Source organism: Leiobunum rupestre, chromosome 1 (genome assembly GCF_980474605.1).
Source record: "Leiobunum rupestre chromosome 1, qqLeiRupe1.1.hap1, whole genome shotgun sequence".
NCBI lineage: Eukaryota > Metazoa > Arthropoda > Arachnida > Opiliones > Sclerosomatidae > Leiobunum > Leiobunum rupestre.
This window is the reverse complement of record NC_143384.1, coordinates 31,927,444-31,955,164: the sequence shown is the minus strand read 5'-3', so window position 1 is coordinate 31,955,164 and position 27,721 is coordinate 31,927,444. Positions and strand designations below refer to the sequence as shown.

At 36.6% G+C, this 27,721-nt stretch overlaps 3 protein-coding genes across 3 annotated transcripts; all 3 read left to right on the top strand.

Annotated features, from left to right (window-relative positions):
• Window positions 1-124: 124 nt before the first annotated feature.
• On the top strand, window positions 125-18,546 carry LOC149962132 (D-beta-hydroxybutyrate dehydrogenase, mitochondrial-like). The gene is made up of 4 exons (XM_090164483.1): window positions 125-364; window positions 12,666-12,875; window positions 14,930-15,245; window positions 17,815-18,546. The coding sequence occupies exons 1-4, from the start codon at window positions 160-162 to the stop codon at window positions 18,170-18,172; spliced, it is 1,089 nt and encodes a 362-aa protein (XP_090020609.1). The 5' UTR covers window positions 125-159; the 3' UTR covers window positions 18,173-18,546.
• A 217-nt stretch (window positions 18,547-18,763) lies between these two features.
• On the top strand, window positions 18,764-22,755 carry hdm (meiosis specific with OB domains hold'em). The gene is made up of 11 exons (XM_090164401.1): window positions 18,764-18,875; window positions 18,942-19,073; window positions 19,136-19,205; window positions 19,272-19,461; window positions 21,441-21,532; window positions 21,604-21,656; window positions 21,728-21,823; window positions 21,891-21,977; window positions 22,064-22,214; window positions 22,297-22,483; window positions 22,542-22,755. The coding sequence occupies exons 1-11, from the start codon at window positions 18,764-18,766 to the stop codon at window positions 22,719-22,721; spliced, it is 1,350 nt and encodes a 449-aa protein (XP_090020527.1). The 3' UTR covers window positions 22,722-22,755.
• Window positions 22,756-22,962: 207 nt separating this feature from the next.
• Window positions 22,963-27,467, top strand: LOC149962130 (intraflagellar transport protein 38-like). The gene is made up of 8 exons (XM_090164478.1): window positions 22,963-23,081; window positions 23,253-23,364; window positions 23,430-23,514; window positions 23,570-23,845; window positions 23,919-24,278; window positions 24,349-24,493; window positions 26,955-27,010; window positions 27,094-27,467. Exons 1-8 carry the CDS (start codon window positions 23,060-23,062, stop codon window positions 27,247-27,249), a joined length of 1,212 nt encoding a protein of 403 aa, XP_090020604.1. The 5' UTR covers window positions 22,963-23,059; the 3' UTR covers window positions 27,250-27,467.
• The last annotated feature ends 254 nt before the right edge of the window (window positions 27,468-27,721 follow it).

Sequence of the window (27,721 nt, the reverse complement as noted above, 5' to 3'; positions counted from 1 at the left end):
CTCCTCCTAGTCTAAAATAGGGTTTTCGCGTCTCTCCTCTCCGGCAGCCAGCATACTGGAGGATTTCACCCACATTCAAGAGTAGCAGGCCAAACCGAAAAGTCGCTGCCCTTTTTGTCAACTTTACAACAACAACCACGCCAAGTTTTGAAAACGAAGATGACAACTTGGTGGTTGCATTATTCGGCAATCGTTGTGTTTCTGGTAGCCGTGGTACGAGCCGTGCCATGGTTGGCAGACTTGGTTTACGCTTTTGGTTTCTATTTTATGCTATCCCACGCCGCTGTCTTGTTAGCCTTCTATACCAGAACCAAGTTGAACGGACATAAAGTATCGCCTACTAACAAAGCGGTACTTGTTACTGGTAAGTACAATCTTTTTTGTTTAAAGGAAAAAGTTATACTTTTATTTATTTAAATTTTATTGATTTTTAAACATTTTATGCCTCTTATTTTTTTGATAACTTTTCAATAATTTAGATTATTCTTAATTAAATTTCATTATTAATTGTAATCTTAATTTTATCTCAATTAGCAATTACTACTGAACCTACTTTTGCACATTTTAATGAAACTTTGAAGTATATTTTAGGATTTATAAAAAATAACTTGATTTTAGTAAAATTGTTTTAAGTCAGACAACCTTATTTTTGGCTTTCGGTTTTTCGTAGTATTTTGGTCAAATTTACTGATAGAACAATTATAGAACAGTTCTTTGCATTTGCCCAATCAATTTAAAAATGGGAAAATATGTTAATTCGATAAAACCGGGTAAAAATAAGTGTTTTTTCCCTGACAATACTAATTGACCTAATGTATTTTGTGTTAAAAGTCATTAAATTGCAATTTTATTCTAGATTAGTCTATGTAAAAACAAATAAAATTAGTTGATATTAACACATTTAAGACATTTTGCTAAAGCGGCAAATAGTTATGACAGATAAGGCGATTGTTTACTAGATTCCCGACGATGAACAATATTATTCAACAAAACTAACTCAAAGGTCAAAAGTTTGTTGAACTACATCTTATCTATTTCGTGGTGTACCCAAATTTACCAAAATAATTCTAGTTGCTGGTTAAATCTCTATTAAACTTCTATGAATAAACGACCATTTAAATCGCTTTCGTCGTGTATTCAGATTTACCATAAAAATCCTAGTGGCCGTTGAAAGCTCTAGTAAAGTACTTTGCATAAACTAGCATTTAAATTGCTTTCGTCGTGTATTCAGCTTTACCAAAACAATCCTAGTTGCCGTTTTAAAAGCTCTAGTAAAATATTTTAAATAAACGAGCTTTTAAATTGCTTTCGTCGTGTACTCAGCTTTACCAAAACAAAATCCTAGTTGCCGTTTTAAAAGCTCTAGTAAAATATTTCGAATAAACGAGCATTTAAATCGCTTTAAGTATTGAACCGAATTATCATGTCGCGTGATCTTGACCTTAAAATTTTCAAGTCATTCTAACTCCAAAAATCACGTCGGTGATCACACTTTTACAACTTTCAAACACTTCAAACAAAATTGTACCATATTTCCTCGGGCAAAAAAAAAGAAACAAATTAAATAACCATGCTGTTTTGTTTGCGTACTGCCTGTTGTATTTATTACGTAATTCAAAACGAGTCAGTGACAAAAACCATATCAGCATTCTAATATTTTTGAGTATAAAATTCTTGCTCCCCACAGTAGCTGTTTTCCGTTGCAGGCGGGAGATATTTTTACGTAACACAATGAAACAATTGGTTTATTTATAAATAAAATTTGATAAATCCCTATTCACTGCAAGGGGCATGTTTTTATTTATAAATGCACGTAGTCAGGGTTTCCAGCTAAGCTCGATTATAGCTCGGTGCTATTGTGACATAGATAACTCTCTAGGCGAATAGTCGTTTTTATTTTAAATATAACTTTAGCGTTATATATGGTACTTGTAATACGCAATTGTTAATACAGAAATAGCGCTTCTTTTGTAAACTCACAGTGTTGATCTCTCACCCCTCCAACCGAATTTCTGACTGCGCTACCGGTGCTGATACGGAGGCACGTTTTAAAAACTAAAAGTTACTATTTTTGAAATGGGTTACTAAAAGTTACTATTTTTGGAATGGGTTACTAAAAGTTACTATTTTTGAAATCGGTTACTAAACGTTTCTTTTTTTTTAAAATCGTTTACTAAAAGTTACTATTTTTGGAATGGGTTACTAAAAGTTACTATTTTTGGAATGGGTTAATAAAAATTATTATTTTTGAAATGGGTTACTAAAAGTTACTATTTTTGGAATGGGTTACTGAAAGTTACTATTTTTGAAATCGGTTACTGAAAGTTACTATTTCCAGATTCGGTTACTAAAATTTACTATTTCCAGATTCGGTTACTAAAATTTACTATTTCCAAATAGGATATATCTAAAACAAATATTCTGCCATAATTGGTTATTTAAACTCCAAAATGTGGTAACGCATATTTTGACCATGCTTGAAGAAGTTGAATATAGTTAAAAATTGCCGGTTTTAATCGTAAAACAATTAAGAAAAAGAGTAATTTTATTACTAATACATTAAAGACAAAATGAAAAGGTATTACTAAGAAAGTAACGTTTTTGTTACTATTTTCCAAATGGTTAGTTACTATTTTCACTGAAATTGAAGTCAACTTTGAGTATTTCAATTTTAATCGCATACTTTCACTATTTTTATAAAATTAGTTGTATTAAAATTTTGAAAATTCTAAAATATATTACACAAACTTCTTTTAAATATTACAAATATTTTTTTAAAAACCATGGTTTAAAAAAATAACGCCTACTAAAAAAATCATTAAGTAATGGTTCTTTCAGTAAACGTTTTAAAATAATTCTGTTGAATATTTTTTATTAAACTAGAATTTTCATTAACTTTTGATACTCTGATAAAATTGTTATACGTCAATATTTTAACCCAAAAAATCTGATATAAATATGTAATTTTAGCCGTATAAATCTCCAAAAACAATTCTCCAAAAGTTTCAAAATTTGTATCTTACAATTACTATATATTTTTGTATTAGTAACTCTGTAATTTTTTTACATTCAGAAAATTTGGAAAGCATTGTGCCAAAGATTGAATTTCCTACCCTAATAAAAACTAAAAACTTTCCTTATGTACAGACGTCTCCAACCAGGAAAATAATTCCACAAAAAGTGAAAGTTTATTTCAGCTGTTAAACTTGACATTGACGTTATATTGCTCCCTAAATTTTTTAATTCATTTCCTCCAAACGTTAAAACCAAAATTTGGAGATACGTAACTTTATTTGCAAAAAAAAATACCGTTGTTTTCGTAACTTTTCTTTAAGTTTGGGGAGAGTTTTTTGTATAAGTGTATTTCGGTAGAAGTCAATGACCACTTTAGACTGTTCGCAGGCCTCCGAAGTCAACGCGGAAACTTGAAAGGAACGCATTTTTGGGGCGGGTGGGAAGGAATTACGCCTTGAGCCCCCTCTAGCGGCTCAACGGCGAAGGTTTCTACTTTATTTCACGGCCACGGTCGTTGGCTGACGGGTTTTAACACAAGGGAGTTTATTTATTATATTTGAAAGCCGTTTTACGCTTGAACTGGGTTACGGGTACCCACTTCTTTGAAATTTTACAGCTGGAAATATTCATTTGAATTTTATCTTCCGGTTGTGACCGTATGAATGTTACTTGGTTCTTAACTTTATAAAACGTTCGATTAATATTGTCATAAGTAACAATATGACATCATAAGTGTGAAGGAATTTTAATAATTGGGTTATCCTTTCAATTTATATAATAATATCTTATAAAGAATGTATTTACTTATAATAAAGAATTTTGGCGTTGTGTAGGGAGAGCTCTGTTTTCTCGCGTGGAATGAAGGGCTTACCACCCCCCCCCCCTACGCATTATCAGCTAGGCTAAGCTAATGCCCAAGGCACCACCTTAGGCCCAAGTCATCGAGTGACCTTTAAAGCCATTCATTAAGGTGGCCGGGCTACGATGTGTAGAAGGGTGGTAGCAAGCCCTTGATTGCCACGCGAGCCAACAGCTCCCTACACTCACTATTACCGTTAACCCATACAAGTTTTCATGGGAAGGGGAAACCGAAGTGCTCGGGGGAAAACCCTTTAAACCAGTGGGGAGAGAAATTGCAAACTCAACGGTTGGTGGAGTGGTTAGTACTTTCGCCGGTTCAATCCTAGCTTGTGGCTCTGGGTGTAAACTCGGAACAACTCCTTCCACGTTGATTTTGCAAGTTCTCTCCCCACTGGTTTAAGGGATTTTCCCCCGAACTCTTCGGTTTCCCCTTCAGTGAGAGAAACAGCGGGTCGCCTGAATAACGTGGAAAATATCAAGCCACTGGAATAACGTGGAATCGGAAAAACGTAGAAACTGAATAACGTGGAAAATGAATGAAGTGGAAAATGTTTAAACTGGAATAACGTGGAAACTGAATAACGTGGAAAATATCAAGCCACTGGAATAACGTGGAATCGGAAAAACGTAGAAACTGAATAACGTGGAAAATGAATGAAGTGGAAAATGTTTAAACTGGAATAACGTGGAAACTGAATAACGTGGAAAATGTTTAAACTTGAATAACGTGGAAAATATCAAGCCACTGGAATAACGTGGAATCGGAAAAACGTAGAAACTGAATAACGTGGAAAATGAATGAAGTGGAAAATGTTTAAACTGGAATAACGTGGAAACTGAATAACGTGGAAAATATCAAGCCACTGGAATAACGTGGAATCGGAAAAACGTAGAAACTGAATAACGTGGAAAATGAATGAAGTGGAAAATGTTTAAACTGGAATAACGTGGAAACTGAATAACGTGGAAAATATCAAGCCACTGGAATAACGTGGAATCGGAAAAACGTAGAAACTGAATAACGTGGAAAATGAATGAAGTGGAAAATGTTTAAACTGGAATAACGTGGAAACTGAATAACGTGGAAAATATCAAGCCACTGGAATAACGTGGAATCGGAAAAACGTAGAAACTGAATAACGTGGAAAATGAATGAAGTGGAAAATGTTTAAACTGGAATAACGTGGAAACTGAATAACGTGGAAAATATCAAGCCACTGGAATAACGTGGAATCGGAAAAACGTAGAAACTGAATAACGTGGAAAATGAATGAAGTGGAAAATGTTTAAACTGGAATAACGTGGAAACTGAATAACGTGGAAAATATCAAGCCACTGGAATAACGTGGAATCGGAAAAACGTAGAAACTGAATAACGTGGAAAATGAATGAAGTGGAAAATGTTTAAACTGGAATAACGTGGAAACTGAATAACGTGGAAAATATCAAGCCACTGGAATAACGTGGAATCGGAAAAACGTAGAAACTGAATAACGTGGAAAATGAATGAAGTGGAAAATGTTTAAACTGGAATAACGTGGAAACTGAATAACGTGGAAAATGTTTAAACTTGAATAACGTGGAAAATATCAAGCCACTGGAATAACGTGGAATCGGAAAAACGTAGAAACTGAATAACGTGGAAAATGAATGAAGTGGAAAATGTTTAAACTGGAATAACGTGGAAACTGAATAACGTGGAAAATATCAAGCCACTGGAATAACGTGGAATCGGAAAAACGTAGAAACTGAATAACGTGGAAAATGAATGAAGTGGAAAATGTTTAAACTGGAATAACGTGGAAACTGAATAACGTGGAAAATATCAAGCCACTGGAATAACGTGGAATCGGAAAAACGTAGAAACTGAATAACGTGGAAAATGAATGAAGTGGAAAATGTTTAAACTGGAATAACGTGGAAACTGAATAACGTGGAAAATGAATGAAGTGGAAAATGTTTAAACTGGAATAACGTGGAAACTGAATAACGTGGAAAATATCAAGCCACTGGAATAACGTGGAATCGGAAAAACGTAGAAACTGAATAACGTGGAAAATGAATGAAGTGGAAAATGTTTAAACTGGAATAACGTGGAAACTGAATAACGTGGAAAATATCAAGCCACTGGAATAACGTGGAATCGGAAAAACGTAGAAACTGAATAACGTGGAAAATGAATGAAGTGGAAAATGTTTAAACTGGAATAACGTGGAAACTGAATAACGTGGAAAATATCAAGCCACTGGAATAACGTGGAATCGGAAAAACGTAGAAACTGAATAACGTGGAAAATGAATGAAGTGGAAAATGTTTAAACTGGAATAACGTGGAAACTGAATAACGTGGAAAATGAATGAAGTGGAAAATGTTTAAACTGGAATAACGTGGAAACTGAATAACGTGGAAAATATCAAGCCACTGGAATAACGTGGAATCGGAAAAACGTAGAAACTGAATAACGTGGAAAATGAATGAAGTGGAAAATGTTTAAACTGGAATAACGTGGAAACTGAATAACGTGGAAAATGTTTAAACTTGAATAACGTGGAAAATATCAAGCCACTGGAATAACGTGGAATCGGAAAAACGTAGAAACTGAATAACGTGGAAAATGAATGAAGTGGAAAATGTTTAAACTGGAATAACGTGGAAACTGAATAACGTGGAAAATGAATGAAGTGGAAAATGTTTAAACTGGAATAACGTGGAAACTGAATAACGTGGAAAATATCAAGCCACTGGAATAACGTGGAATCGGAAAAACGTAGAAACTGAATAACGTGGAAAATGAATGAAGTGGAAAATGTTTAAACTGGAATAACGTGGAAACTGAATAACGTGGAAAATATCAAGCCACTGGAATAACGTGGAATCGGAAAAACGTAGAAACTGAATAACGTGGAAAATTAATGAAGTGGAAAATGTTTAAACTGGAATAACGTGGAAACTGAATAACGTGGAAAATGTTTAAACTTGAATAACGTGGAAAATATCAAGCCACTGGAATAACGTGGAATCGGAAAAACGTAGAAACTGAATAACGTGGAAAATGAATGAAGTGGAAAATGTTTAAACTGGAATAACGTGGAAACTGAATAACGTGGAAAATATCAAGCCACTGGAATAACGTGGAATCGGAAAAACGTAGAAACTGAATAACGTGGAAAATGAATGAAGTGGAAAATGTTTAAACTGGAATAACGTGGAAACTGAATAACGTGGAAAATATCAAGCCACTGGAATAACGTGGAATCGGAAAAACGTAGAAACTGAATAACGTGGAAAATGAATGAAGTGGAAAATGTTTAAACTGGAATAACGTGGAAACTGAATAACGTGGAAAATGTTTAAACTTGAATAACGTGGAAAATATCAAGCCACTGGAATAACGTGGAATCGGAAAAACGTAGAAACTGAATAACGTGGAAAATGAATGAAGTGGAAAATGTTTAAACTGGAATAACGTGGAAACTGAATAACGTGGAAAATATCAAGCCACTGGAATAACGTGGAATCGGAAAAACGTAGAAACTGAATAACGTGGAAAATGAATGAAGTGGAAAATGTTTAAACTGGAATAACGTGGAAACTGAATAACGTGGAAAATATCAAGCCACTGGAATAACGTGGAATCGGAAAAACGTAGAAACTGAATAACGTGGAAAATGAATGAAGTGGAAAATGTTTAAACTGGAATAACGTGGAAACTGAATAACGTGGAAAATGTTTAAACTTGAATAACGTGGAAAATATCAAGCCACTGGAATAACGTGGAATCGGAAAAACGTAGAAACTGAATAACGTGGAAAATGAATGAAGTGGAAAATGTTTAAACTGGAATAACGTGGAAACTGAATAACGTGGAAAATATCAAGCCACTGGAATAACGTGGAATCGGAAAAACGTAGAAACTGAATAACGTGGAAAATGAATGAAGTGGAAAATGTTTAAACTGGAATAACGTGGAAACTGAATAACGTGGAAAATATCAAGCCACTGGAATAACGTGGAATCGGAAAAACGTAGAAACTGAATAACGTGGAAAATGAATGAAGTGGAAAATGTTTAAACTGGAATAACGTGGAAACTGAATAACGTGGAAAATATCAAGCCACTGGAATAACGTGGAATCGGAAAAACGTAGAAACTGAATAACGTGGAAAATGAATGAAGTGGAAAATGTTTAAACTGGAATAACGTGGAAACTGAATAACGTGGAAAATGAATGAAGTGGAAAATGTTTAAACTGGAATAACGTGGAAACTGAATAACGTGGAAAATATCAAGCCACTGGAATAACGTGGAATCGGAAAAACGTAGAAACTGAATAACGTGGAAAATGAATGAAGTGGAAAATGTTTAAACTGGAATAACGTGGAAACTGAATAACGTGGAAAATGTTTAAACTTGAATAACGTGGAAAATATCAAGCCACTGGAATAACGTGGAATCGGAAAAACGTAGAAACTGAATAACGTGGAAAATGAATGAAGTGGAAAATGTTTAAACTGGAATAACGTGGAAACTGAATAACGTGGAAAATATCAAGCCACTGGAATAACGTGGAATCGGAAAAACGTAGAAACTGAATAACGTGGAAAATGAATGAAGTGGAAAATGTTTAAACTGGAATAACGTGGAAACTGAATAACGTGGAAAATATCAAGCCACTGGAATAACGTGGAATCGGAAAAACGTAGAAACTGAATAACGTGGAAAATGAATGAAGTGGAAAATGTTTAAACTGGAATAACGTGGAAACTGAATAACGTGGAAAATATCAAGCCACTGGAATAACGTGGAATCGGAAAAACGTAGAAACTGAATAACGTGGAAAATGAATGAAGTGGAAAATGTTTAAACTGGAATAACGTGGAAACTGAATAACGTGGAAAATATCAAGCCACTGGAATAACGTGGAATCGGAAAAACGTAGAAACTGAATAACGTGGAAAATGAATGAAGTGGAAAATGTTTAAACTGGAATAACGTGGAAACTGAATAACGTGGAAAATGAATGAAGTGGAAAATGTTTAAACTGGAATAACGTGGAAACTGAATAACGTGGAAAATATCAAGCCACTGGAATAACGTGGAATCGGAAAAACGTAGAAACTGAATAACGTGGAAAATGAATGAAGTGGAAAATGTTTAAACTGGAATAACGTGGAAACTGAATAACGTGGAAAATGTTTAAACTTGAATAACGTGGAAAATATCAAGCCACTGGAATAACGTGGAATCGGAAAAACGTAGAAACTGAATAACGTGGAAAATGAATGAAGTGGAAAATGTTTAAACTGGAATAACGTGGAAACTGAATAACGTGGGAAAATGTTAAAACCGGAATAACGTGGAAAATGTTCAAACCTAAATAACGTGGAATCGGAAATAAATAAAATAATAAAAATTTAATTTAATTTAGCTGCGCAACTCAAAATTTCAAACATATTGTTTGATAAAATTATACCGTTTTCTTAAAGGGAGTGTATCTATCTAATTTAGGATTCAATTCACAATTGAAGTCACCAACGACAATAAAGTTATGAGGAAAACTCGGAATCACTCCTTCCGCGTTGAGTTTGCAAGTTCTCTCCCCACTGGTTTAAGGGATTTTCCCCCGAACTCTTCGGTTTCCCCTTCCCATGAAAACTTGTATGGGTTAACGGTAATAGTGAGTGTAGGGAGCTGTTGGCTCGCGTGGCATGAAGCGCTTGCCACCACCCTCCTACGCATTTTAGCCCGGTCACCTGAATTAATGGCTTTAAAAGTCACTTGATGACTTGAGCCTTAGGTGGTGCCTTGGGTATTAACCTAGCTGAGTATTATTTATTTATGTTGAAAAATGTTCATACGCAGGTTCCCGTTGATTTTTTTAAACCCCTTTGGTAAGAAAAATAGTGCTGACCGGAAGACCATCATATATTGATTTTATAATATAATTTCATCACGAAAATCTAGTTTATCAATATTAAAATATCCCTACGTTGGTTTAATTTTTTAGAGGTCGGGGACGGTAAATCATTATCCATATTTAAATTGATTTTTTTCGGGAAAAAAATGTAAACAAGAAATTCACCGGTTAATATTTCGGAAAATTATTAAAAAACATGTATTATTCGTCAAATTTGAGCTTTTTATCGAAAAAAACGTCGTTTTTCCGATTAATTTTACAAATTTATCAAAAAATTAATCGGGTAATACAGAAATATAAATTACTTGATCAAAACATTTTACGAATAATTTTGAGAGCTTTATCTATTGAATAAAAGTTAATCATCCCCGACCTCTATAATTTTTAAATTTTTAAATTCGTGGCCAACGGATTCCGCGTCGAGCCTGTGAAAGTACGTTTCATTTTATTTAAAATAGGTGTTTCTATAAAATACGGGAGGTCACGTGTAAATGTTTTTTCTACGTCACTAGCTTAAGTTATTGAAGATAGAGAGCGTGCGCGGGAGTCGATAAAGATTTTGGTAAAGCACTAAAAATCTTAAGCTCGTGACGCGGGGAAAAACATTTTATACATTTAATTTTTTTATTGATTTATTTTATAGAAACACCTATTGATATAATTTTCATTTCCAACTGAACAACTGCTTGACAATTCAATCCATTATTTTTTGCAGGGGCGTAGGAACATTCTAGGAGTTGGAGAGGGTAAAGATAAACCAAAAGGGGTCTGGAGCAGTGGCGTAGATAAGGCCCCCGCAGACCCCGCAGTGCGGGGGGGCCCCGGAGCTTTAGGGGCCCCCTAATTTCATATCAAAGTATATACTAGATACCGAATACAATTCCGAATATTGTTTTGCGGGGGGGCCTCGCGGGTCTTAGCTACGCCACTGGTCTGGAGAATGATTTTTAATGGAGTGTAGCTTCTCCGAATGCATGTGTACTTTTTACTACTATGTAAATTGGCGGGAAAAGACTGAAATTTAAACACAGTTGAGGTTCTATAAACTGTATATGCTTTTAAAATGAGAATTTGAGCCTTTTAGGAGATTTCAACTGACCAAAAAGTTGGAGGGGGCAATAACATTAGTTGCCCCTCCCAGCCAATGTCTAGGGAGGGACATTGCCACCCATGCCCCCCTGGTTCCTACCCCCCTGATTTTTTACACACCAAATCTACGCTACAAAACAAAATAAGCAAAAGCAATGTATGGCCAAGAATGTATTTATTTATACTCAGGGAGAATGAATATGTCGAGACTATCGACGGACACGTTGGGGCCCTAACCCCGTCACGCGAAGGGGGGGAGGGGAGGAAGAAGGCGGTCTTATTTTTGCGTCCTCGCAGCCGCGTTAATCGCGTCGAAAAACGTAATTTTTAAGAACCAATGAGATTGCAGTATTATTTGATTTTATTAAAGCGGAGGAGCATACCGGGGGGCCCAACGGGTGGGATTGGAGAAACGCTAAAAATAATCTCGACATATTCATTCTCCCTGAGTGTAAATAAATACATTCTTGGTATGGCAAACTATACACATCAATAGGTACATAAATACCGCTCTTTTTCATTTCCCTAACCTTCCGCGCATAAGTTGAAGTAAATAATTTCTTGATAACGTTAATTGTAAGATATATAAAAAGTACGTAATTTATAAAAGAAAAATTTAATTAATTAATAAATTGGATTATTTAAAAATAGATTGAAAAGATCCCGTTAATTATAAAAGTACTAAATCGAAAAATTAAAATTAAAAGAAAATTTTGTTAAGAGCAGCCACCCATTAGATGGCACCACTATATACTGTTTCCACCAATGGGAAAGCGGGTTAAAGGTTATTGCCTTCTTTTATATTGGGCAATGAAAAAGTGTAACCTTTCACCAGCTTTCCCATTGGTGGAAATAACTTGGCTCCCCAGTACTTAGTGGCGCCATCTAATGGGTGGCTACTCTTAAAACCTTACCTCGTTATGTAAAGAATTACGTAATAGACGTTTCAATAAAACATATTCAATGAAATCGCCAAGGAGTAATATTTTCGAGAGGCAGGACCAGCAAGTTACTGCTTGTTGAAATAATGTAAATTTTTAACCTGTGCGGTATGCAACAAGTGTTTCCTTTTAACCATGAAGCTTTTTTTGACATATTAAGGCTTGGCAAAAACTTAACGTTCTGTTAACAATGGGAAAATTTCCATTATTTCCACAAGCACTATATAAACAGTAACTTGCAGGTCCTGGCTCTCTGAAATATTTCTTCTTGGCGATTACCTTGAAGATGTTTTATTGAAGGGCCTATTTTATTGACCCACCTATTACGCCAAGAAGTAATATATCGGATAACCAGGACCTGCAAATTACTGTTTATATAGTACTTACTGAAACAATGGAAACTTTTCTCCTGTAAACAGAACGTCGTGTTTTTGCTAAACCATTAATACGTACAGGTGAAACGTTTCCATTATAAGTATAAACAGGAATCCATACCTCTACTAGGAATGCTTATCGCGGCAGATTTCCGTCTCGACGTGGCTGACGGTTTTTTTGACGTCACTATATTAACTTAACAAACCACGACGTGAGAGGGGAGCGCGCGCAGAGGGGATTTTTTCTCTCGTAGGCGGGGCTAAAACCGTCAGAGTGACCTTACCATGCGCGATACGCCAGGATAAGCATTCCAAGTAGAGGTATGGATTCCTGATATAAACAGTAGCTTGCAGGTCCTGGCTCTCGGAAATATTACTTCTCGATTTCCTTTATTTAAGCGTCTATCATAGATTATGTTTTATCTGATGGTTGATTTATAACAAAAATGAAAACTAATGTGATATCAGGTTGTGATTCCGGATTCGGACATGGCTTAGCCAAAGAACTGGACAAGCTGGGCTATTACGTCTTCGCTGCTTGCCTGTTCCCTGACGGAGACGGGGCCCGGGCCCTCCAGAACGAGTGCAACGGCCTCGAGGTTGTCCGCTTGGACGTCACCAGCGACGACGACGTCAAAAAATGTCTCAAAGAAGTGGTCACCAAACTCAACGGAATGGGTACGTATTGCATAGCAAGGTTGGCTGGTTTAAACCACACTGGTCCAAACCATGGTTAAATCCAGATTGGTCCAAACCATGGTTAAATCCAGATTGGTCCAAACCATGGTTAAATCCACATTGGTTCAAACTGTGGTTAAAACCACACTGGTACAAACCATGGTTAAAGCCACACTGGTGCAAACCATGGTTCAAACTACACTGGTCCAAACTATGGGTTAAACCACAATGGTCCAAACCATGGTTTAAATCACACTGGTTTAATAATGGTTAAATCCAGATTGGTCCAAACCATGGTTAAATCCACATTGGTTCAAACTGTGGTTAAAACCACACTGGTACAAACCATGGTTAAAGCCACACTGGTGCAAACCATGGTTCAAACTACACTGGTCCAAACTATGGGTTAAACCACAATGGTCCAAACCATGGTTTAAATCACACTGGTTTAAACCATGGTTAAATCCAGATTGGTCCAAACCATGGATAAATCCACATTGGTTCAAACTGTGGTTAAAACCACACTGGTACAAACCATGGTTAAAGCCACACTGGTGCAAACCATGGTTCAAACTACACTGGTCCAAACTATGGGTTAAATCACACTGGTTTAAACCATGGTTAAATCCAGATTGGTCCAAACCATGGTTAAATCCAGATTGGTCCAAACCATGGTTAAATCCACATTGGTTCAAACTGTGGTTAAAACCACACTGGTACAAACCATGGTTAAAGCCACACTGGTGCAAACCATGGTTCAAACTACACTGGTCCAAACTATGGGTTAAACCACAGTGGTCCAAACCATGGTTTAAATCACACTGGTTTAAACCATGGTTAAATCCAGATTGGTCCAAACCATGGTTAAATCCACATTGGTTCAAACTGTGGTTAAAACCACACTGGTACAAACCATGGTTAAAGCCACACTGGTGCAAACCATGGTTCAAACTACACTGGTCCAAACTATGGGTTAAACCACAGTGGTCCAAACCATGGTTTAAATCACACTGGTTTAAACCAAGTGATTTAAAAAAAAACAATGTTTTTTTTTAATAATTTGGTTTTTTCAATTAACTAAAAATTATTCCAAAATGTTTGTACATTTTCCTACCGAAATGATTACATTTCTAAAACATTTTCAAGGTGACCACATTTCCAATATTTTAATACCTTCCTATAAATTCATTAGGTTTACTCGTGTAGTATATAACCCGAAAACATTCCGCCTCTGATCTTGAGGCTTTAAACCGAAAAGTTAATTTAGCCTAGTATATTCTATTAATTCCATCTTCGCGAGTTCTACTTGAACCAAAAAGTTAATTTAGCCTACTATATTCTATTAATTCCATCGTCGCGAGTTCTACTTTAACCGAAAAGTTAATTTAGTCTAGTATATTCTATTAATTCTATCGTCGCGAGTTCTACTTCAACCGAAAAGTTAATTTAGCCTAGTATATTCTATTACAGGGTTGCCACGGTACCTGGAAAACCTGGAATTCCTGGTAAAGTCAGGGAATTTGAAAATGGGTATAAAAATCAGGGAAAAGTCAGGGAATTTAAAAATTAGTCTAAAGGTCAGGGAAATGTCGGGTAATTTAATTTCGTTTGCAAATAGAAAACTTTTTTCTAAAGTATAGGTTAAAAAATACAAAATCTTGGCAGAAAATAAGTCAGGGAAAATCTCCGGAGATGGTCAGGGAAAATCTGGAAAAGTCAGGGAATTTGATTGTGAAAAATTGTGGCAACCCTGTATTAATTCTATCGTATAATCGTCGCGAGTTTTACTTGAACCGAAACGTTCATTTAACCTAGTATACTCTTTTAATTTTATCGTCGCGAGTTCTACTTTAAACCACAAATTGAATTTAATTTAGCGTACCCTTTTAATTCTATAGTCGCGAGTTCTACTTTAACCCACAAATTGAATTTAATTTAGCGTATCCTTTTAGTTCTATAGTCGCGAGTTCTACTTTAACCCAAAAACGAATTGTTAGGAAATAATACCGCCATAATGACGTAGTTCGTTAATAGCGCTTTGATTCCTCAATTAGAACTGTGGGCCATCGTCAACAACGCCGGCGTGCCATGCCTCTCCGAAGTGGAATGGTGCTCCATGTCAACCTACAAACGCGTCTTGGAGGTGAATTTGTTCGGCATGATCCGCGTGACGCAGGCTTTCTTGCCGATGATCCGAGCCAGCAAAGGCCGCATCGTCAATGTCAACAGCGAACTGGGACGTCTCAATGTACCCAGCGTTTCCGCTTACTGCATGTCCAAACACGCTTCCATGTCATTCACCGAGTGTTTGCGCATGGAAATGCGACGCTGGAACGTCAAAGTCTGCGGAATCGAACCTTGGTTCTATAAGTAAGCCGTTCTTTTATTTATTTTTTTCCACGCTAGATGGGGACGCGAAGTTGTCGAGTTCTTATTTGGAGAACATGGGTGCGTCTAGTTTGTCATACTGTATTCTGACGAAAAAATCCGAAAAATTCTTAGCGTAAGATTCGAAACAGACGCGTTTATTTTACTAAGAATTCTTTGCCGCATAAAATTCATCTAAAAAAACAAAACAAAAAAGCACGTATTTCGGTTAGGCCTTGGCTCTAGAGCATAATTTTAAATGAGTAGGTACTAAGATAACTGTTAGACATTAAAAATCAATGACCAATAATAAGCAATAATGACCATTCACAATTTTTCCGTTTTCACACTGTTTTGCACTAACGGTAAGTTAGCGTAGGGAGCTGTTGGCTCGCGTGACATACAGGGCTGGCCACCACCCTCTTACGCATCGTAACCCGTCCACCTGAATTAATGGCTTTAAAAGTCGCTTAGTGGCTTAGGCCTAAGGTGGTGCCTTGGGTATTAGCCTAGCTGATTATTATTATTTATTTATTATTTTAAATATAATTTCTATCTGTTTCGGGATCATATAGAGTAATTTCACTTCGTACCATTGGCTATGGCCGCCGTTTTGTGCGGGTTTGTTTTTCTCTATGCGAAAAAGCATGGATGACGTCGTGTCACGTGATACTGAAATCACATCAAAATCAGCAGCACTACACCCCCCATTTTGATTTCTGTCGGCAAGTTACGTCGAAACTATTCCGACTCTTATAAACTTCGGATTCTAGCGATAGTTTCTAACTGTTTATCAAATTCTCATTAGGCCTAGCTCGTTGCCAAGGAAATGTAGGTGAATTCGAGCCATAATATGCTAATTACCGTGACGCGATTGACCGATATTGGCAATCGAAATTGAGCTCTAAAAACTTGTAGATTTATTCTGATCCGCGGCTGTCGTGGAACGTTCTCGTCGCAATTTAGTTATTTTTAGTCCCTTAAATAAGCCTTGGCCCGAAATTAGCAGCCGAGGCTTAGCGGTCGCGTTCGAAGCTTTACCACTGGGGGGTAATCTTGTTTGGAAAATTAATCCCAAATAGTAATCAGTTTCATTATCCCAACTTTTGTGTGGTAATTAACCTCCCCCGCGACTCCGAACCACGTCGTTGGCCCTTAATGACTTTTAGTTGGAAACATCTCCGGATAGAAGGCGCCACTTGTCGACGGACTCGTCGTTGAAGCCGAGGCCTAGCGCGGGGAAATAAATCGACGCTTTCAAACATCTATCTAGTTTTATGGTCGCTCCCTCCTTAATTGGCTTTTAATAATATAATTTGCCGAGTAATTAAGGTTTATTTATTTGGGTATCAGCAACCCGGATTATTTTTGTTTTGCTTTTAACTAGGCTAGTAACAATTTGTTCCCTAAATATGGACGCGTTGATTTAGCTTTTTCGCCGCGTTAAGCTTGTTATTTATGTTATATTACACGCTTGTTGTATCTTGCTGGGATTAACTAAAGCCTTAAAATATTTTACTGTTTTGTTAATTTTGTAAAAGTACTCCCATTAGCGACCAATTACAAAGACCAAAAAAATTCTACGTCACCATTTTACTTAATTGCTAACGAGATTTACGGAATCCTACACTTACTAAATTGTAGACTATGACTAAATTAGATGCTTAAATAAAACCAATCCAGCAATTCTCTAAAAGGTTAGAGGTATAAATACAAATGACGTGGACGTGCAAGTTACGACTTATGTAATAGTCCTTGTCGCTTCGCCTTACAGCGGTGCCAGAAATAAGGAATAAATTCAACACTCAAAAAATGTGTAAACCATTGAATTGGGAATGGCACTGCTAGAATTACAGTTTCAATCTGCCTTCCGCGAAACAAATTTTCTCAAAATTGAGAATTCTATCATTTGTCGGTAACTATATCCTATATAATTTTTATTCCTAATTGTATTGTACTAATGTACTTTGAAAGTGATAGATGGCGCCACCGTATAATGATAGAGTTGACGGCTGAGTGCGCCGACTCGAAATTTTCAGAATTTGTTTCACGAAACCACTACTCCCGAACGCGCCTATGTCTTTCTAGCGGTACTATTCCCAATTCAATGGTGTCAACTGCCGGGAGTAGTGGCTCACTCCTGTAATCCCAGGCGTCCGGGAGGCAGAGTTTGTGGATGGCCGTGTGAGGACGACTACCAATCCCCCAACGGGTGGTCGGGATACTTCCGCCACGGGTGTCCCCACCCCTATCCCCACGTATCCCCCCGTTGGCGTGGCCGTTACACATATCTCACCCTGATTAATCAGTAATTGTGTGTGTGCTGGTGTCTAAGGCCTCGGGTCGACACCGATGTTCGTGTATCTCAAAAAAAAAATGGTGTCAACTGGATTTTTCTGATTGTAGCCTTGGTTTACTTGATTATGTATTGTAGTTGCCTTTCTTAGCTAGACACCTTGGACTGAAACAAACGAGGCTTTATTGAAGCTATCTGCTATAATTTGCATGTTAATCTAGTCTATAGTATATAGTCTATGAAATAATAATAATTCACAATGATTCTTAATCTTAGGACCAATATGACAACAGTGGACAATTGTCTCGCAACCGCTCACAAAAACTGGGAAAATTTAGCCTCCGAAGTTAAAGACGCCTACGGAACATCGTATTATCAAGGTTACGTCGAAAGAATGAAGCATTTTCTGATAACTTCGAGTCGTCCCGACACTTCGGAGGTGGTAGAATGCATGCTGGACGCCATCACATCCGGAGATCCCAGCGAAACGTACGCGCCACGAGGATTTTACGATCGTGTTAAATTAGGACTTGCGCACATTTCTCCCGAACCAGTTCGAGATCTATTTATCGATTTCGATATAAACTACCATCAACTCAAACCAGATTCAATTAGAAAACGTGAAATTCTTTAAAAAAATTCTGTCACAAAATTTACCGTTAGGTTTTTGCGTCTTTAGTTTCACTCCATGTGGCGCTTTCCAGCCCCCTTCCGAGAAACGATAACGCGCGCCATCTAGGATATTATTTTAGATGGTAACTTAATTCGCGTACTTAGTATGCGGAAACTTATGTTATTGATATATTCAATCGTTCTTCCTCATTTTTATGTGATATAAGTACTATATCCTTTTTTATGTTAATTGACTCCCGTAGCGCAGACTCCCGATGCGGGCGTTTCTTTTTATAGCCACATCATTTTTATTTTTGTTGTAAATATGCATAGTTCATTCGCGCTGTATAAATGATTATTTTTGTATCTTAATAAAAAAAATCTTTTCTATGTTCATTATTTCCGATTTATTTTACTCAAAATGATATATTTTTTCCCGATAAAGTTGGCCGTAAGTTTTTCTATTGCTTCTGGCAGTAATGCTGATTGCTGAAGGACGCAAAAATTTCTCGAAAGTTGCGCTATAATCAAGAGTGTTCTTATACGTTCGTCGCGCCAATTTAAAGTCATTTAAAACGCGAATTAATACTAATTGAAGATAATCGGCGCAAAAATGATGGATGGTACGATAAATATATCCCAGTTAAGACCTGAAGCGTACGATACGAAAGTTTTATGCATTGTCATAAGCAAATCGGAAGTTAGGACTGTCAATCTAAAAAAAGGTGAACTGTATTTTCATCATCTTTATTTGTTTGTTTGCTTATGTAAATTAACTTATAACGAAATAGGTGTGGCTGAAACCAAATACGTTCTAAATTTTACTCTTCGCGATTCGGCGGCGGATACCATAAACGCGTCAGTTTGGGGTGACAAAACCTTTGTTCAGAACTTATCTGATAATTTTCATATGGGTGACGTTGGTAGGTTGTTTTAATTTTTTTTACTCGTGAAAAAGTTAAGCCTAACGTTATTTTAAAATTAGTGGAAATTAGAAACGCAATAGTTCAAATACGCCAAAATGAAAATGACAGATTTAACCCTAGCGTTTCTAGGTAAAATTGAATAGAAATATTTCTTAAGCCTTGACCATAAATTTTTAGTACAAACCAATGTTACAGCCCATTTCAGTTGTCATTCAGCGAAAATAGAGGCGAAGTTCGCCTACGCTGCGACCAAAATTTGAAATTTCAAAACCTTCTTAGCTGTCCGCCCATGGCTTATTCAACTTGTTTGAGCCTGGCTGACATAATTTACAGCGGCGATGCCGTAATCGGACAACAAGTTAGTCTGCTAGTCGCTGTCAAATCGGTAACTTAAGCCTTGGCGTTATAAACCACATCACGGCCAACTTCGATCATGCGGACCCGTCATTCGCCTCGCATCTAATGTTAATTTGCGTGTATGAATAATCCCGATAGGGGCGCTACATACGACCAAAACCTACTATCACCAAAGGCGGGGAATACAAGCGAAATCGCGGGAAAATGTTTTTTCTTCGGTTTCCCACTTTCCTATTTAGAAAAAACAAGGTATAGTAAGTTAAACTATCTTTTCGCAATATATTTATGTATAATTCATAATTTTTAAAAAATATTGCCTTATAAATATTAAATGAAGAAAAAGAGACGCGTTTTTTACGCGAAGGCGCCATATTAGAATACATAGTTTTGAAGGCTGTAGAGGTGTTTGGTTGTATACTATTGGACCGAATCCCATTGAACCGAAAAGTATTTTCGTTTATAGCCCAACATGGCGGGATTCAGTTGAATGGGAAATTTAAATCTGGTTCGTTTTCACTTCGGGTAGGTTAGTTCAGGTTAGGTTAGTTCAGGTTGGGTTAGGTTAGGTTAGGTTAGTTCAGGTTGGGTTGGGTTAGGTTAGGTTAGGTTAGGTTAGGTTGGGTTAGGTTAGATATGGTAGGCAACTATTTCACGTCGGGTCTTATCAAGGTTATTTTCCAAAATTAAACGCGGAAAATATCAAATTTCAAGGGAAAAAGGTCTAAAAATACACGTCGGTACGAAATAATAAATATTTAAGACATAGTTTAGTCCAAATTAGATATACTATCGTCACGTAACCTACGATATATAAATATGTATCACTAACGGTTGAATGAAAACCGCGCAAAACGCGGTTTTCGGTCGATTGGAATTCGGTTGAATGGTACATTCGGACGAATGGGATTTTGGTCCAATGGTCTACAATCAGGTGTTTAGAGCGTTTTGACGCGTAAATAATGTATCTCTTAAAATTTATAAATCTTTAATAATAACAAATCTTTATTAATAGTATATATATAGCAAATTCACGAGTTTATAACCGTTCTTAGGTAGTATTTTCTGTAAATCTAATTAGTTTTAAGAGTAAGAATATAATATAATTGAAGATAAAAGATGCTTAGGTACATCTTTGGAATTAAGTAGGTAAAAGATAGATGATCTTCAGCCTGCATTTCAAGGAGGATGATTTCTTTATTATGGAAAACTTTTTCGGTCAGATAAAATTACAAACCGGTCCTTTCAAAATATACAATATTATTCTAGGTTTAAAAAGATGAAAGCTTAAAACTTGTTGAAACCTAAAATTATAATTTATTGCGCTTATAATATATTTTAACTTAATATTAATTAATTATTAATAAAAAATGTTAAAATAATATATTTACCCTGAAGTTACAGTGAATCTTTTCACTTTTTGTTTTATTTATTTATTTACATGTGTTTCAAGTATTAAACAATAATACTATGTCGCTGGCAGCATCCAGTGGCGTAGCTGAGAACTAAGAGGCCCCCCCACAAAAAACTCTATGAGGCCCCCCTTTTTAATTTTTTTATGGTTAGTGGGACCCCCCTCCGAAGCTCGGGGCCCCCCTGAAGCTCGAGGCCCCCCTGAAGCTCGAGGCCCCCCGCACCGCGGGCCCTGCGAACCATCAGCTACGCCACTGGCAGCATCTAGAGGATGTTCTTGGTTTCTGTTTAACCCTTTTATAATTTATAAACACAGTTAAAAAATTTGAATCATGAAAAAAATATTATACTATTAGTTAAATTACTACATTCGGTTTAATTCAATGTTTTTTAAAATTTATTTAAAAATAATTGTTTTTTGTGGATTTTTCCTATCTGACTAACGTTAAATTTTGGCCGTAGCGAAAGCCTGGTGGGAGAATATATACACGGTAAATTCAGGCGATTGACGGGGCCGCTAAAGCGTGGTACGCGCGATCGAAGTTGGCCGTGACCACATTAATTTGTATTTGTTAAAAACCAAGGCTTAATTTTTAGATTGATGACGTTACAGAAATAGGGACGAAAGGTTTGAAAAAACTAGAGATGAAAGTTTTTGATCAGAGTTACCCTTCCTTCTTGGTTACTCTGTGAGTAATCTTTGTAACTTAAGCCTTGGCGGTCATTTTAAGAAAACTTAAAAGTTATTAAATTCCACAAGATGGGGCGGAGAGCTGTGCGGGTTTGCCAAAACGTTCGTGGAGTTGAAATCGGGTATTGCAAATTTTTATTTGAGCCTAAATCAAAAACCCTAATACATTAAATTAATAATATTGTAATTATAGTAATTTTGTTGTGTGACGTCAGAATTCAGTTCAACACGTACAGAAAAACCATTACCGCTTCTTCTACAAGCGCCACTTTACTTGTCATTAACCCTGGTAGGCCTAAGAAAACTACTTATTTCGGTATAAAGTAATAGTTTAAAACTCGTCATAAAACGTTTAGACTGTAAAGAAGGTTACAATTTGTTCCACTATGCCAAAAACCTTGATTTCTCTACCGAAGACGAGGACGACTTCGAACAAGAACAACGTAAGTCGAAATTTAATGTTCAAGAATAGAACTACGATTTGGGTGGTTTTCCCGGTAACATTTTATTTTGGGGGGGTGATAAACAGTCAACAATCTTCCAGCTTTTACCGTATCTCAAATGCTGGCAAATTTATCTGGGAAAAAACCAGAAGACGGAGATTTCAGAGGCATTATTTATGGCGTTTTAACCAAATTGGATTTGGATGGCCCTCTATCGGCCGTTATCGTCAACCAATGGTACTTATATTTTTTGTCTTTTCAACCGCCCTAGACCGACCACCCAATTGTTATAAATTGAAACGGGCACGTAATATTTCAGCGCCACCTGTCGCCAAATCTTAAGGAAAGAAGCGACTTGCTCCAACGAACAATGTCAGCTTTCCGGCGAAAAGGCGCCATCTGTTGAGAAAACGTACATGATTAATCTCTCGATCTCGGATCACACTGGAACTATCGAGAACTGTACGATGAAGGGAGACGTAGCCGCTAATTTTATTGGTTTTCCTGTATGTTATTGAGAAAATTGCTTAAGCCTTGGTTATTAATTTAATTAATTACTCGAAGGCTAACGAGTTTGCGCTCAAATCCGACGACGAAAGAACACTTTTGAAATGGAATTATCTTCTGGAACGCTGCAAAATGACCATATCGGCCAATTCTAGTGTTAAATTTCCCAATAAAATGTTTTTCCGTGTTTTAGGCTGCGCCAAAGTTGAGTTAGAAAAACTATTTACCAAAGGTTAACTTTGTAATTTTCGTATACTAAACGAAATATCAATATCCACTATTTTTAGCTTCAAAGTGTATATATTGTAATAAATATAGTTTTATCAGTTCTACGAAGAAATTACAGTTTTTATTTCATTAATTTAGGATTAAATACTTATTTGTACCTTGGTTTTTACTGTTCAAAATTGACGGTTTTTTTCTAGATCATTTTGCAATTTATTTACGATAGCCGTCGCCATCTAGCGAACAATTAATGAAACCACATTAATTTTTGAAGGCACGTCGTCTGCTACGAATATTTTCAAGCGGGATACTTTTGCTTCAGTCGATAAACAAAACACCAAATATCAAAAATGTCGTTCAAAGATTTAAGAAGTGAGTACAATTTTAATTTTGAGGTGTCTCATGGGTTAACTTTGAAATTGTTTTAATCCTAAACTAATGCATTGAGTATTATAGTTGATAATAGTTCTGTGGTAGCCAAGGTTTAAATGTAGTTGTAAAATGTTTTGCACCTTCATTTTTCATGGTGAAATTGTCTTATAGATTTTACTGAAATGATGAGGGCCTTAGGCTTTCCGAGATTAATTTCAATGGAAAACTTCCGAACTCCGAACTTTGCGCTGGTTGCTGAAATACTAACATGGCTTTTGAAAAGGTATTTTCACTATTTAACTCTAAATTACCCATAGCATATAAACTTTTGTTTCATTTTTATTCAAGATACGATCCAAGCGCAGATTTCCCAATTGATGTAGACACTGAGCAGGATCGGGTGATTTTTATACGAACCATTGCACATTTTATGGTATGTTTTAAAATTTTTCTTGTACCAAATTAGTATTAATTTATATTAACTTTAGGCAACAAAAGCGCACATAAAATTAAACACCAAAAAGTTATACATGGCTGATGGATATGCTGTGAAAGAATTAATAAAGGTTGCATCAATTCTGTATAATGCATCCAAAACTAATGTCAATCAAGAGTTAGATACTCAAGACGACGCTTTACCTACGTTCAATTTTGACTTGAACACTAAACTTGCCGATTTGAAAATAACTCGCAAATTAGCCTCTGAAATCACGATTCGAGGTGCAACATTGTACGATATGTTGGAGAAAGAACCTGAATTAAGGGTAAGTCAAGCCTTATTTTCAAGATAATTTTTTAATAGTAAAACTTGATTTTATTTACATCTAAAAATTGCAGGAAATCCGTAACGCGGTCGTATCGAAACAAATGGATATTTCCGTTATTGAAAAAGGCCTAAATGATGCTATAAAGAGTGTTGAGGAAGATATTCGAAAGACTAACAGCTTGATTGAAAATGTAGCTGCGGATGAAGCGAATTTGGAGGCTAAAATTGAAAAGAAGAAAGTAGAGCTTGAACGTAATCAAAAAAGACTTGTAACTCTAAAAAGCGTCCGTCCTGCTTTCATGGACGAGTTTGAGCGTCTAGAAATAGAACTTGAAAAGGTTTACGAGCAATACATGGTCAAATTTCGTTGTCTCGCGTACTTGGAACAACAATTGGAGGAGTTGGAGAAAAATGAACGGGAACATTTAGAGGTTTGTGTCCTTTTATTTTGTTATTTTACTTTTATTATTCGTAATAAATTTTTTGAAATCGTAACATCAGGAAAGGGAGCAACAAATCAAGAAAATGGTAGAAAAGTTGCGAGAAGAGGAGATGCTCCGCAATGATAACGATGACAGCTTAGAAGAAATGTCACCTGTGGACACTTCAAATACGATGGAGAAGGTGAAAAGACCTCAACCAGCAGGTATGAAGATTTTGAATGTTTTTCTTAAAAGTGACCCATAAATCTGAGGAAATTAAATGATCCCAGTAGAGAATGGAAGCTATGGTGTAACGTTATTGAAGCTTTAATAACATTAATGAATAAGGAAGAGCCAGAATAAGGCCCAACAAACATTTGGTATTTCAAACAGAGGGGCTGACATCATAGATATAAAAATGTATATAAAGGTCTAGATAAATTTCGGGGCATCTAAGCCTAACATAAAATACGGAATTGACACCTAGCAGACACCGAGGAAGGCACGTGACCAAGAGCGCGAGCTCTCTCTCTTTTTTTTTTTTTTTTTGCTCGTTATGAGCCATTGTGACGGCTGGGACAATACAGTCCGCTCGTCCACTTGATTAATCAGGTGCGAGATATGTGTTACGGCCACGCCAACGGGGGGATAAATGGGGATAGGGTTGGGACACCCGTGGCGGAAGTATGACAACCACCCGTTGGGGGATTAGTGGTCGTCCTCACACGGCCTTCCACAAACTCTGCCTCCCGGACGCCTGGGATTACAGGAGTGAGCCACTACTCCCGGCCGCGAGCTCTCTTAGCATTTTAGTACTAAGTGCTTGACCTTTCCGCAGGCCGTAGTCTTTAGACATCATCTGTTGGTGACTTTTAGTATAATTTTTAAGCAGGAGACAATGGCTCTAGCGATGATAGCACGAGCTTTCTTACCGATAGATAGCGCCTTATAAGGATAGCCTGCAGAAATTACGCGTTTCTGCTAGCTGTCACCTCCATATTCACTCCCTTTCAAATATTTTATATAGACCTTTATATACGTTTCCTATATCTATGGCTGACATCGTGCTTGATCAGGAGCACGGTTGCATCTACCAAATATCTCATCTACTACGATATAAACTATCACAGTAGGAAAACCCCCATGATCAAAACACTGACCATTCTCTTAAAGGGTTCCATCAGCCTCCTAAGGAGATAAACTTGCGCCCCCATAGCCATTCCGGATTTTGATTTAAATTACCGCCACTAGAGGGCGCACGTCATGCTAAACGAATGTACTATTCCGCGAGTTCGCCAGTCTGTTTTAAAATTTTCGGTTTTAACAATGATAAACTAAAAGAAAATCAATCCCTAAGACAATTCGTTGAACAAGAACAACTTTCCATATTAATTCTAATTAAATTCCAATAAAAGCAAAATAGGACAAGGTGACAAAAACTCCGTCCTTTGCGACCGATATCGAAATCCGAATTCCCGCGAAATGACCACGTGTTTCGTAAAGTTTCGTATTACCAAAAATATGTCTCCTTCCGCGTTAAAAAATAGTGCTATTTCACCCCCACTGTCATCCCCTTAGGAGGCTGATGGAACGCTTTAAGGGTTATATCAAAAGTATCACTACCGCAGTAGAAAACTACTACTGAACCTTGTTGTACACGATGTACTCCACAATGGTTATAGTTCGTTTGCACTACCTTAGATCTTAGATTTTCCCTAAATTAGCCTAATTTTATCAAAGGTAATATAAACCTCTTACCCTAGATTTAAATCTTGCGCGTTGTCAATAGCGTTTACCCACTTCCGGCGGGAACTCAGAAAATATTATCTCCATAGCTACCATGGTAACCAACTATAGTGAAGACCACGGTCAACTTTGATGAGGCGATTTTCGCGCAACAGCGTGCATCGAAGTTGGTCGTGATAGTACAGCACGGATAGTAGATTTACGGTCCGTGAGGACAGTGACAGCGCTTCTGGTGGCTTATTTTTCGGAGGAGACGTGCCGGAATTGGGTAAACGCTTCGTTAGAAAACTTGATCAGAAAGCTTTCTGATTTCGAATCTAGGATATGAGGTCTATATTATCTCTGATTTAATTAAAGGGGAACGGCCAAGCTTTTCCAAATATGGCCTTATTTCCGTATCAAAAGATTAACAAGACGTTCAATATACTAACAAGTACCTTTTTTTGTCCTGAAAAAATAGCTTTTGGCCCAAAAAGTTGAAACGAAAAATAACGCCAGGTGTTTGGGTTTGAATTTTCGCCGCCATCTTAGGGGTTGCCGCCAGCGCCCCTAACCCCGTATGAGCGAACTATCCTAACTTTTAAAATCGCGCCGAATTCTCACCAGGTATCGCGGCGGACGCGCGCTTTTCGACTTCCCGAAATTTCTTTATTTTATTAAAAGTTAACCACTCAATATGTTTTGATGCGGTTTTCGCCATAAATTTTAGTTTTTAATGGGCTATAGGGCTATCTAACTGGTTAAAGCTTGACCGTTCCCCTTTAACGAAAATTAGCGTTTCAACCTTAAGAAATTATTCCCTACAAGAATAGGGAAATGTGTTTTTATAAATTGTTACCAAATTGGGGGTTGTGTTGAATTAATTTAGTACCCCAAATCTTCAATTTATAAACATAGTTTTAAAATATAAGTTATTGAATAGAAAATCTTATTTTAAAGGCTCTGGAGTTAGAAGAGACTCTCGTCGCAGAGGATTTGGATCTATGAATGCAGAAGTAAGATTTGTGGCTTTATTTCTATCGTAAAACCAGTCTTAAGGAACTCCGATCATGTAAAAAAAACTTTATTAAATATTCAGCACGACAGTTTGGAGTCAGATTCGGATCTCGACTTGGAAGGTGAAGATGACGATGCCTCTGACCTCAGCGATGATGATGTAGAACTTGAGCATTTAGAGGCTGGGAAAAAGCCTGTTGCAAATCAGTTTGTAAACGATAGTGATAATGACTTCTGAAACAAAAGTTCTAGTCCATGAATATACCAACATTTGGGCAATATCTAGTCTCAAAAATTATAATATATTCACACCTTCACAAGACACGACCCTTAAAATTATTCACCAACAACTTGTTTCAGCAAAAATTCCAAAGCATAGCTTTTGAAAATGAATAAAAAAATGTTAATTTATTGCAAACAAATAAAGCAAGATTGAAGATTTTATTAAAAACATCATAAATTTACATTATTTGAAACCATAGTAAGGAGCGTGGTTTAAAAAAAAATTAAATTAAAATATATAATAGTTGTGGAAATGAAGGGAGGGTGCACTAACCGGTTTGACCAATAAATCGTACTTAAAATCCAAAATTATAGATGGCGCTACAAATTTATGTACAGTGCTCCTGGATACAGGTACAGGAGGAATGAACTAAAAATATTACTAGGTAATGTGATCTTTGCCTTCAGACGTCCATAAAACCAAGAAT

Excerpts from the sequence above, each read along its gene's own strand:
- LOC149962130 (XM_090164478.1), top strand. The coding sequence starts at position 23,060 with ATGTCGTTCAAAGATTTAAGAA. Across the intron at positions 24,279-24,348 it reads ATGAACGGGAACATTTAGAG|GAAAGGGAGCAACAAATCAA; the intron begins GTTTGTGTCCTT and ends TCGTAACATCAG. Across the intron at positions 24,494-26,954 it reads GAAAAGACCTCAACCAGCAG|GCTCTGGAGTTAGAAGAGAC; the intron begins GTATGAAGATTT and ends CTTATTTTAAAG.
- hdm (XM_090164401.1), top strand. The coding sequence starts at position 18,764 with ATGATGGATGGTACGATAAATATATCCCAGTTAAGACCTGAAGCGTAC. Across the intron at positions 19,074-19,135 it reads TTTTCATATGGGTGACGTTG|TGGAAATTAGAAACGCAATA; the intron begins GTAGGTTGTTTT and ends TTTTAAAATTAG. Across the intron at positions 21,824-21,890 it reads TTTACTTGTCATTAACCCTG|ACTGTAAAGAAGGTTACAAT; the intron begins GTAGGCCTAAGA and ends TAAAACGTTTAG.
- LOC149962132 (XM_090164483.1), top strand. The coding sequence starts at position 160 with ATGACAACTTGGTGGTTGCATTATTCGGCAATCGTTGTGTTTCTGGTA. Across the intron at positions 365-12,665 it reads CAAAGCGGTACTTGTTACTG|GTTGTGATTCCGGATTCGGA; the intron begins GTAAGTACAATC and ends ATGTGATATCAG. Across the intron at positions 15,246-17,814 it reads ATCGAACCTTGGTTCTATAA|GACCAATATGACAACAGTGG; the intron begins GTAAGCCGTTCT and ends TCTTAATCTTAG.